Genomic DNA, 12,231 nt, shown 5'->3' with positions numbered 1-12,231 from the left:
AAAATATATATATATATACACACACACACACACACACATATATATATATATATATATATATATATATACATGTCATCACGCACACACACACACACACACACACACACACACACACTCGCATATTATATACACACATATACATATGTACATATATATACATACACAGACACACACACATACATGAGTGTTAAACATGCCCATGAGCAAAGTACTGTGTGCTGTATGTGTGCATGGGCATTGGCATGCGATTGTCTGTGTGCACGCATGCTTGGGCACTGATTATATGAGATGAATCTTGTTCTTCAAAGTGCTTCACAACTATCGGCTCCAATAGGATTTTACAGCCATCTGAAGTTGTAACTACACACAACACTCCAAAGGCTACCGGAGTTAGATGGGCTATAGAAACAGTCAATATGTCAGCAATGAAATAGCAAAAAATACATACACATGCTTCCTCCACAGCGATAATCCATCTTAAATAAACCTGTTTAACACAACAAGAAAACAAAATATGCCAAGAGCAGTGTACACCTGTTCACACATGTGCAGTGTATGTACTCACACACACAATACATTGTCACTGCAGAGAAACCACCCGCACATGCTTCACTAATTCTCCCAGTAACAAAACCCCACCTAAGCATATGTACCACAAGTGCTACTGTGTACATACTACACAACACTACTTTTGCAACAGCAGCTTACATTCTGCAGCTCTGTACATGTGCATAGTGTACCACCACCACTACTAACTTGTGCACACAGTGCACCTGTGTAAAGGAGAAGAGAAAGCAAGGAGCCAGCTTAAAAGTGTACACTGTTAGTGACTATGTTTCTGTAAAGGGAGTGTGCTAAGAACTGGGCTGACAGGATGGAAAGGAGGAGGAGAGGAGAGCAGAGGGGAGTAAAAAGCAAAGACTGGAACAGTAGCAGTAATGAAGCTTTGGATTTAGGCAGTTAGATAAACGTCAGGTGGTCTGAGCTCCAGCACTGACATAACATGTTATACTAGGTTATGTTATGTTTGGAAAGGCAGTGGCCTTCTGCTACTTCTGGGATGTGAAGTTTGAAGTTTTTTCTTAAATTGGGGAAGTATAGTAAAGTATCTTATCGTGGGTGCTATAGCTTCATCTTCACCTTAAGACTTTGAAACTCTGTTTATATTTAGAGTAGAACTGTATGAAGTTAAACAGTAAACTTGTAATTTTGCTTTCTCTGCTCTACTTCTGTACTATCTTTTCTAAATTCTACTGGAATTCCTGGGCTGTAACTGAAATAGGCCCACTATGAATCAGTCTATCTCCCCAGTTAACAAACCTTAATAAATTATTTGAAAAAAATAACAAGCAAAAACCATCCCCTCTTACACATATCCCAAAGTCTTACACCACAGTGCAGTTTTCATGGCTACTTAAAACCATCAAATTGTAGCAGACATGAGTAGATTAAGTAAACAAACACTTAACTTTGCATACTTGGTCACCTACCTTCTTAGCTTGTTGCTGGAATACCTCCGATTTTATTTCATCTTCATCCTCCTTTTCATTGTGCCAGACGCCCTGGGCAGAAACCAAGCGGGATCCTGGGCTCCTAATGGCAAGCTCTTCGAAACTACGAAACACACAAGTGTTCCTCTTGGGAGTGAGATGCTGTGCAGCCTCAGAAGCCTGCTTCATGACTCGCCCTTCCTTTTCAACCTACAATCATGGAAAAACATCCTGTGTTTACCTCCAATACATAAAGAAAAGTGGCTATGTACAGTGCCTGTGACTTTATGCCAACATGTGCAAGACTCATCGATGACACAGCTAGCCCTGTAATCTTTCAAAAAGCTTCTGAACGTCTGAGTTTGCCCCATACATTATATTCCTAGGGACAGTATACATTTATAGGTTCACAGGTTCATAAGTAGGTACTAGGCTATCGGCCCAAGGGCCTATGTAAGCCTAGCCAACAAGGTTCCCTGGCTTCTGCCACCCAAGAAAGTTATCTTCCTGTGCCCCTGTCGAACAGAGCCACAGAAGCGATCCCCGGGGTGAATTTACTATTTCCCATCCACTCATCAAGATTTTTTTTGAAGAGTGCTAATGATGAACTCTACTTGATATACATGGGTGTAACAGAATTCATGAACCAACTCTGGACATGCTTTGGGAAGTGTTACTGGACTGACGGTGCAACAAAGGAAGGTGGAAGAATTCAATATAGTAAAAAAAGAAGCAGGAAGCAAATATGAATGGATAAAGTACATGCAAAGGGATGAAATGCACAACTAGATAGCCTCAGTGGACCACTAGCCTGCTTCTGCTAACACCCTTCATCTAAGCACACACTTCTAGGAAACAGAATGAAAGAAACAGGAGTGGCAACACAGAAGTGAACGACTCAATACTATCAATAAAGGAACATCAGAGCAGCAGTCCTAGTAATGCTGTCAGGTGAAAAAATTAACACAAAGTGATAGTGTCGTTCTCAAGCCAAGTACTACCACACAACTTCCAAACATGAGGCAGGAGTAAAGCTGGTATCTTAAGCGACACATTATGATGGGAAAAGTCAGCCTCCACAACAAAGACAGGGCTAAAGCTGTTGTACCAAGAATCATTCTCAGTGAGGTGGGGAAGTCTGGATTCTAATTCCTATTTTACAGGGAGAAAGGCATGCCAATCTCACTACAGGCCAGGTTATCGCAGACAAATTAACAAGCTATGGCAGAAGCTGGTATTGCAAGGCAATGCTACAGTAACTGCCCTCCTTAGCAATATATGCTGTCTAGGAAAACCACATACTTTCACCATGTTAAACTGTCCAGTCAGTTGTTTTGTGAGACATCAGAATATCCATAAAAACTCTTCTGAAGAACTCTCATCTTTATGACTAGCTCTTCATCACTGCTAAAAATTCCACAAACTTGATAATACAAAGTTAATTTCATTTAATTTTAAAACTGACAAATCATCTGTGGTACATTTAAATCCATTACCATCCTTATCAAACCTAAGCAAACTTACAGAAACAGAAGGATTACTTCCAAAACAGATTCAACAAATGTTGATTTGCTACAGCTCACAAATCTGGCACTTAGGGTAAGTTATTTCCTCAAAAAAATATTCAGACCTCAAAGACATCATACAGGACACAGCAAAATAATCAACTGCCATATGGCAGAAGGAGGAGGATGAGAGTTATGGGGCCAAGCTATGATGGTAGAGAGCCGATGCAAACCCTATTAGCACCTACTGGCACTATATGCAATAATGAACCAGCTGCTGAGATCTCCATACCTCCTTCACTTTCTAAAGCAATAAACTGAACAAGTAAGACTAAATGGCATGCAACTGATAATTATACAAAACCCTGCTATTTATCCAAGCTCACTTCTTAAGTATCACTGGTTAGCTGGGAAAATGATGATGGCTGACAGGCTGGCTTTGGCTTGAGTACCATACATCATTTGAATGAATTGGGAGGCTGTGTATGTAAAGTTGTCAGGAAACTCTTGAATGTTTCAAAAACTATAGGGATGTTAGCATAATCAAAAGGAGACAATGGTGACTCAAAATCCATTGGCAAATGAGGTAATGCAGAACACATTCTCCACTAGGCATTGAACAGGGCCTGAAAGCAGCCATTCATTACACCGTCAACAGATTGTGCCCCATGTAAAAGTCAGCTGGAAAAAGCACAGCCTCTTCTGTTAGTTTTTAATCTATTCATTTGTAAACCAGGCAAGTACATACAGAATTCAAAGTAGCTGAATAACCAGCATTTTTAAAACTGTGAGGAAACTGCAGCAGCATAAGAAAACAGCTGCGGACATGAAAAGAACAAGCAAACTACACCAACACTAGTCAAAACTAAAACCCAATCCCTGGTGCTATGACACAGAGATCTTAACTTCGCTACAACCTCCGAGGTAGACTCATCCAAATGTTACCAGCATCACATGCGAGTATATAGCTTTAATAGTACGCAGATGGCTGCAGTCATTTGAATATTGCTGGCACACAATTTTTCCACTTGAATACAGAAGTCATAGAGGATTAATAGTAGACAGTCTAACAGTCAAGTTATTGTTTCTTGTAGAAAAGTTGTGTTTAATAACTTTAATGCCCAAACTGGCAGCCATAATGTCATTGTGCAAGCATTTACATATCATTATTAAATCCCCCTTAATAATCTGTAACCCTATGAAGTAGGCTGAAATACATTTAGATCTACTGCTGTATAGCACCTAGCCAAATTCTGGTATTGGTCTAGTATACGTTTTCTGATTGCACTGAAGTACCTTTGAATATGAAGTTCTAAAGTTATTGATATGTCAATATCAACACTATCAATATTATTGCTGACATTTGTGACATCAACATTTGGGTCTGTTGATCTTATTTAGTATTACTTGCTATATCTATGAATGTATTGTTCAAAAAATGGGAGTCACTTAGTGTTGCTCTAAGTTACTAATGCCCCTGCATATAGAAAGTCTACCGTCATCAAGACGAATGGGGACTGGCCACATCAACCATGTATATGAGTCTCTAACAATGAGGCACTGTAGTTACCATACAAAAGCAGATTAGTCTTTCATAATGTATTTCAGAAGACGTGAGCTCCAGAAAAGTGGCCCCAACTTCTCATATTACATGTGGCAGAAGCATTAATAAAGTCAAGTCAGACTGAAAAGTTCTGTAATAAAGCTTTCATAATTAGCTCCTAAGAATATGAGCACCACAAAGACAGACACACAGTTTCATATTACATGTGTTACAAAACAAGCAAATGAAGTCTGGTAAAAACGGGCATTTTCAAACAATTAAAGTGTAAACCACTCTATTAGATGGACTAATGAAACTCAGGTGAAAGCATTTTCTTAAACATAGCTCTATAGTTGTGATTGTGTGTTATGTTTTGTTTGTTAAAAATAAAAATGTTTTTAAGAATGAGGTACCACATGATGGAACCGTTTATAACTCAATGGCCTTAAACACAAATCCCTGCATGGCTAAGCTGGATAGCCAACGTGTTTAAGGATAGAATACACATTGTCCAAGTGGGTGATGCCTCCTCAGACAAAATAAGTGACCGATGGTGTCTCCATGGATCCCTACTGGGCCTCCTCCTGCTTGTCATCTACTTTTTGAACCTCCAAAATGATAACAGGTCTCTCTGTTTAAAAGAGTTTGCTGATGACTGCAAATTGGACATGGTTGTCAAATCAACCTTGGATACATACACCCTACAAAAAGAACTAACAAAAGTCGATTGCTGGTGCTTATAAAATGGTTTACACTAAATGCCAAGAAATGCAGCATTATCCTCTTTGGGAAGGAGAAACACTTTGCATCCTACTGCATTGAAGACATCCCATTAGAATACAATTCAGTGATCAAAGATCTGGGCATCTGATAGCTCCCCTCTATCACATGACAATTACATTTAGTTAAGGAATGTAGAAAAATGTCTTAATTTCCAAAGATTTATTTTCCTAAATCCGAGCAAGTCATTGTTTCCCTATATTTTGCCCTAGTTAAATCTATTACAGAATATAATGCACCCTTCAGCACGTTTACAGTCAAGCCAGTTTAAAAAAACAAAACAAAACGGATCTCTAGTATCTCTAGTTACAAAAACATTACTTGGTATACAAGACTGGAGTCATTTGTACAAGCTGCTGAGGAGAGAACTGTGCCTAGCTTACCATCTCCTTAGGGATCCAGTTCTTCTAAACCTACATTTCCTTTACAAAAGAAATTTTGTAGCCAATGCAAAAAATTACAATTGTGTACAATCTTACTATAACGGTAGATGTCCTCTTCATTGTTGTAGTATTCATAACATTAGGGATCCTCTGCCAAGGGTGGCCCGACATCCTGCCAGCATATCATAGCCTTAGGTTGCTTTAAGGTATGCAGTATGTCACACGTATGCTCATTGCATAGCATAGGGCATAAAGGTAATGTCCAGACATACCATCCACAGAACTGAGAGCCCCAGTAGGAATGCCAAAAAAAAAAGAGGTAACCATTACATCCAGAAGACAAATGGACCAGGGGTAGGAGGGAGGGAATGAATCTTGCAACAGTGAAGAAAATGACATCTACCATTATAAGATTTTACACATCTGTACTATGTTTTTCCTAATGTTATGAATACTGTACCAGTGAAATGGGAGACTGCCAAAGCTCAGGAAGAAACTTGGGAGGAGGAAGGATCAGCAGAGCCCTCTAGCAAGCTATGACGGATGGCCCTTGCAAAACCTGCTCTAACTCTGGAGATTCCACCCAACTTGTAGTGCTTGGTAAATGTATGCACAGAAGTCCAGATAGCGGTCTCAAGAATACAGTTACTATCCAACCCTTGAAAAAAGCACCAGAAGAAGCCACAGTAATAACAAAAATAAATAGCTTTAGACATCCAAGAAGAAACTGTTTGCTTGGATACATCTAATCCTAAGGACCTAGGATTAAAGGAAACAAACAGCTGATCAGATTTCCTAATAGTCTTAGTCTTATCCAAATAAAATCCGAGCTATCTATGCAAATCCAGTGTGTGCAGTACTTTCTCACAAGCAGATTGTGGAGAAGGGAAAACAGTGGGCAAATGAACAGACTGATTAAGGGACAACTCATTCTCCACCTTGAGCATAAAATAAGGATTAGTAAGCATGGACACCCTCTCCTTATGAAACACCAAAAAAGGAGGACAAGCCATAAGGGTTTGAAGCTCAGACACCAACATGGCAGAAGCAAGGGCTAACAAAAGTGCAATCTTCCAAGAGCAATGTTGCAAGGAAGCTGAAGCTGCAGGCTCAAAAGGAGCCAGTCAATTTCTCCAAAACAAAATTAAATCCCAGGGAGGAGGAGCAGGCTTCCTAGGAGGCCGAATATGAAGGACGCCTTTAAAGAATTGTTTAGCTTCAAATCTAGAAGCTAAAGAAGAAATAAAGACAGATAAGTAATGATAGCTGATAAGTGGACCTTAACAGAAGAATAAGTCAACCTAGTAATGAGCAATTCACACAGATAAGAAAGAACCAAAGCAGATAAAGAACCAAAGGAACATCCACAGAAAGTGGATCCAGGTTACGAGAAAGACACCAAACAGAAATCCTCTTCCATCTGGATAAGGAGGATTTCCTAGTACTGGGTTTCCAGGCCTTCTGTAGGGCCCTAAGCATGTCTTCAGAAAAAAAGGAGTCTATGTGGATTCAAAATACTACCATCCACAGTGTCAGCTGAACAGTGGACAGGTGGGAATGGCTGAGAGATCCCTTCTCCTGTGTGAACAGGTTCACCTTGTAAGGTAACTTGCAATGATTGCCCTCAGTAAATGCAGAAGAGGGAAGCAATTTTATCTTGGCCAAAAGGGAGTTGTCAAGACTTTCAGAGCATCCTGGTGAATTTTGATCAGGACTTTTGGGATGACAGGAAGGGGAGGGAAAGCAAAAAGAAACATCCCCTTCCAAGAAAAAGGTAGGGCATCCACCTTCCAGACCAGAGGACTTTGGACTCTAGCATAAAAAAGAGGAAGTTGTTTGATCAGAGGAGAGGCAAAAGATCTATTTCAGGAGTACCCCACTGGTGGGCAATATCCAGAAACATATCCCTGTGAAGCATCCATTCATGGGATTTAGTTACGGAGCTGATCAGAGTGTCTGCCAGTATTTTCACCTGAAGGAATATAAATTGCCTAAAGAGTCACTTGATACGGGACAGTAAAGTCACAGAGTGATAACTGGCAAAGAAGAAAGATCTTATTCCACCTTGTTTGTTGACATACCACATCACTGTGGTATTGTCTATAAACACCTTTAGAGGTCCTGGGAAGAAGAGAGGATGAAAAGTCTAACGTGCCAACAGAAGAGCTTTCATCTCTTTGACACTGATACACTCTTTTCTGATCAACAGGTAAGCACACCCCTGAACCTTCAGGGAGCCAAAAGCTGCTCCCCATCCAACATCTGAGGCGTGTCTGTGAAGAGATCCTGAGAGGGAAGAGGGGGGATAAAAGGAGAGTCCTGGATATAGACAGGACTGCTGAATCCACCAGTGAAGTTCTTTCTTAAGGCAAGGCAGAAGAAGAGCTATAAATTCTAGAGGATGTGCATGTTGAAGCCAAACTGACTTCAGGAACCACTGAAACTTTCTCATATGGAGTTTGGCCAGAGGAAACATTGGGATGGTGAATGCCATGAACCCCAGCGCTCTCAGAAATTCCTGGCTGTTCTTGAAGTCAAAGTATTTGAAAGAAGGAAATGATTGTTAAGGCCTTGGGAGGAGGCAGGGATGCCAGCATATGCACAGTCTAAATCCTGCACCCCAGAAAAAAACATGATGTTGAGAAGGCGTCAGTAAAGACTTTTTGAAGTTTATTTTGAACCTCAAGCTTTCGGGAAGAGAAATGGCAGAATGATTTTGTATTAGGATCTCTGGAGAGCATGTCTGAAATAGGTTATCCAAGTAACGAAAGACTTGGATCCTATGAATCCCTTAAAAAGCAATCACAAGAGAGAGGAATTTGGTGAATACACTTGGGGCAGGAGAAAGGCCAAAGGGCAAAAGCAGAAAACTGCAAATGCTAGGAAGCAGAGAAATGTAAAAACCTCCTGAAAAGAGGATCAATTGGAATATAGAGATAAGTATCCTTGAGATCTAGAGACACCATGTAAGCCTGAGGAAGCAGAAGAGGGAACCCTGGTTTAAAAGTTATCCATTTGCTTTATCTGAATCTGCAAAACAAAGTGGGATAATATTTTAGATTTTTAGAGAACTGAACAAATCTTTGTTTTACACAGTCTTGCCTCCCATTTCTATCAATGCGTATTTAGAGACAAAGAGTTTTTTTCTGTTAAGTAAAATAAATAAATTAGAAAATTGGTGCATTTTTCTTACAATGGAGAATGAAGAGGATTAAAGTTTATTATGAGTTTTATGCATGGCACTAAGATTAACAATTTTCACAAAAAAATTAGCTGAAAATCTCAGTCTCTCTCCTCCACAACAAAAACGCAAAGAACCAAACCCTCAGACAGTATGTCAGTAAAACACTCACAATCATGACAAGTTCTCATCATCTGATACTGAATGTACAAAAATAATTACAAAGAATCCCAACCTTAGTCAGTATGAGTAAGTGAGGCACTCACAATCAAGAGAATAATTTTCAGCATCTATTACTAAACATGCAAACTGCATTACAACAAAATTAATATTTTGGCCCTCACAGCTGTTCCAGGGAATAACAGAATATAAACTATGTCTCAGACTTTCCAGGACCACACATGGGATCATTGTCTGAAAACAGGAAGACTTGGGCATGCCAATTGACATCACCTGTCCCTTGGCCCTAAAGCCCACAAAAACCTTAAGGCACTGGTACAACAAACATCAGGGTAATATATATGGATTTCAGCAGCTGGCAGAAAGTGAGACATGTAACAGACCGATTTATTACCATGCAAAAACAACACATCCCCAGCATAAGAGGTTGGCATGATGGTTAAGGTGTGCTCCTCACAGACACAGGTACTGGATTTAATTCTCACCTTCGTGGGACATTGGCTAGGATTAAAATGTCCCACAAGGGTAGCTTGGCTAGGATTAAAATGTCCCACAAGGGTAGCTGCTCTAGTACTTACCTAAGAACCCACAGAAGATATAAATAAACTTATAAAAAGTAAAGGACTTGATGGTCAATGGGGGAAGGGGGAGCTGTACACAAAACTATTATTTAAAAAAAGCAATAAAAATACTTGTTTAAAAACAATAAAGGGGAGGGGCTGATACAATGGTTAAGGCCTTTACCTCATAAATTCAAGCTACAAAGTTTTTGTTCTTGGGGTTGGGGGTTGGCATAATATTTAAGATGTTGACCTCACAGACACAGGATCCAGGGTTTGATTCCTTGGAGTTAGAGGTTGGTATACTGATTAAGGTACTACCTCACATACACAAGGTATAGTTTTTGATTCACACCTAAGGGAATTTGACTAGGCTTAAAATGGCCCCAAAGGGCAGCTAGCCTACTATTTACTACTACCCTTCAAAACAAATGTTGACAAACCCTCAAATAATCCTATAAAAAAAGCACATCTTGATGAATATCTGGCTAGATCTTTTGTCTGCATAACATTAAAGTAGGATATATAAGGTAATAAAAGCAATGCGTTGAAAAAGAAAGTTTGTAGGAACAAGCAGTTAAACACCTCTGTACTTGTTTAAAAGGCATTTGTCTAAAAGAAACCAAGATTCATCTCTCTTCTCTTACATTACAGTGCATATAAAAAATAAAGCACACATTGAGCTTTTACTCAAACACACTCATCTCAGTTAACACAAGAGAAAACAAACAGACTTGTAAGTCCCATTAAAAGCATACCTTTGCTTACCACAAAATAACGTATAAAATGGAAGCAACGAGTTGTGGTGAGGGGAGGTCAGGTCCCACAACATGCGGCCAATAGCACTTAAGCTAATGTTTATCAGATGTGGCTGTGTGATTGTCAAGGCAATGAAGAAGAAAACAGTTTTAGGCTCTTGGTGACAGGTTTAAATTTATTTATTTATTTATTTTACATTTGTTGACCGGGCTAGTCTAGCTGGACATATTTCCATTTTCAGTAGAGGCCCGGGGAGAAAAGCACCACACAGATATACAAAGTATAAAAATATTGTTACAAGGTAAGTAAAGGATTAATAAACAATAAAAAAGATATTTTTTCATTCTAGATATAAAGTAGCAATAAAAAGAATATTACTTATGGAAGCTAAAAACAGTTGAAGTACAGGAGAGTTACGTACAATACTTCACATCAGGTACAAGGATTTAAACAGTAGGTTAGAGTTTCGCTAGTGACAGTCTTATTTACAGATTAAGGAAGCAATTGACATATGCTGAAAGCTAACAGACAAAGTGACAAATGATTCTCCAACAGGTACATATCTCACCCTAAATCTGACTACCTTGCACAGGTCTTTTACACTTTAAAATCAGGATGATTCACAGATGTCATAAACCATTAAACTGACAGTAATTTCATTTATGAGAACCACAAATGCCCATCAGTCAGGAGTCCATCTATAATGATCAATGGCAGCAGGAATGCAATCTAACCTAGATGACAATGGCAGCAATAGTGCAATCTAACCTACTTGTCATATAGCTTACAGAGTGTAACTAAGGTACACACATTCTCACCTCAGATGCAAAGATGGAAGTGTCATATGGACGTTGCAACACCACAACATATTTATCTATAACAAAAAGATATTCTGAAAGCACTCTAAGCATGCATCATATTTGGCCTGTTAAACATCAGTTCTGATCGCCTTTCATTAATTTTAAGGTCTAGACCTAAATAAATAGAATATATGATGCACAATGCAATATTTTAGCATCTCAAACACAGAGCACAGCACTATAACACATCTTACCGCTTCAAATGATTTTTGGAGCTGGTGGTGCTTTTTGCTATAGGCCTGCTGGTTCAATCTCCATCGCACCTTTTCCTGAAACCGTCTGAGGTTTTCCCACTTCTCTCTCTGGAGTTCTTTCAGTGTCTGCTCCACAGCTGGTGCAGAAACCTGTAAGTAAATAAATATACAAGGGAAAAATAAATGAAAAGTATTACCACTACTAAAAGAAAACAATGCCTAAAATACAACTTTTACATCGAGCACTCCCTCTTGGCCATTAAATCATTCGCTCACCGATTCAGCCAGGCGCGAGGCCCACTTCCACAAAAGCCTCCCACCCCACCCAAAAGTCATGCCTCCTTGAGGGTAAAGTTCCTCTGATGTGCCTCTGTCTCCAGATTCCAGTCAGGCGGCCCCTGATCCTTTTCACACATACAGGGGAACAGGTTCTGCCTCACTATTTGTACCTCTCTCTAGCCATCACCTCCAGCACCCAAAGCCACTGAGTTCAACCAGCTTGGATCACTCAATCAGGGCTCTACCTCTCCATGCAATAAAGCTGGCTAACCTTTATGAAACTTTAAGGTATGGTACTGAAAAAAAATACTTTATTAAAATGATGGATCACAATACAAAGCAGACTTTCCCATTGTGTGCTTTTCCAAAATCAATCAAATGAATGCCAATATGGTTCCTCACACACCACTGATTGATGTCCTCTCTCCAACTAGCTACATAGGTTCTGCTCTTATTCTTTATGCTTATTTTTAAGAATGCCAAACTTGCCCATGTACCCTACAAAAGGTATAACCAA

The 12,231-nt window shown here is 39.5% G+C and overlaps 1 protein-coding gene across 3 annotated transcripts in view; it reads right to left on the bottom strand.

Moving 5' to 3' along the window:
- CCDC15 (coiled-coil domain containing 15) overlaps positions 1-11,585 on the bottom strand; it is a gene marked incomplete at its 5' end in the record, with an annotated part of 496,241 nt that extends 484,656 nt beyond the window's left edge. For all 3 annotated transcript variants that reach the window (XM_044081199.1, XM_044081200.1, XM_044081201.1), the window contains 2 exon segments: positions 1,491-1,700; positions 11,436-11,585. In XM_044081199.1, coding sequence (XP_043937134.1) covers positions 1,491-1,700; positions 11,436-11,585 — 360 coding nt within the window.
- Positions 11,586-12,231: the final 646 nt, after the last annotated feature.

Source organism: Protopterus annectens, chromosome 8.part0, assembly GCF_019279795.1.
Source record: "Protopterus annectens isolate FY-2018-M chromosome 8.part0, PAN1.0, whole genome shotgun sequence".
Classification (NCBI taxonomy): domain Eukaryota; kingdom Metazoa; phylum Chordata; order Ceratodontiformes; family Protopteridae; genus Protopterus; species Protopterus annectens.
Note: the sequence above shows the minus strand (reverse complement) of the source record. Positions and strands in the feature narration are given on the sequence as shown.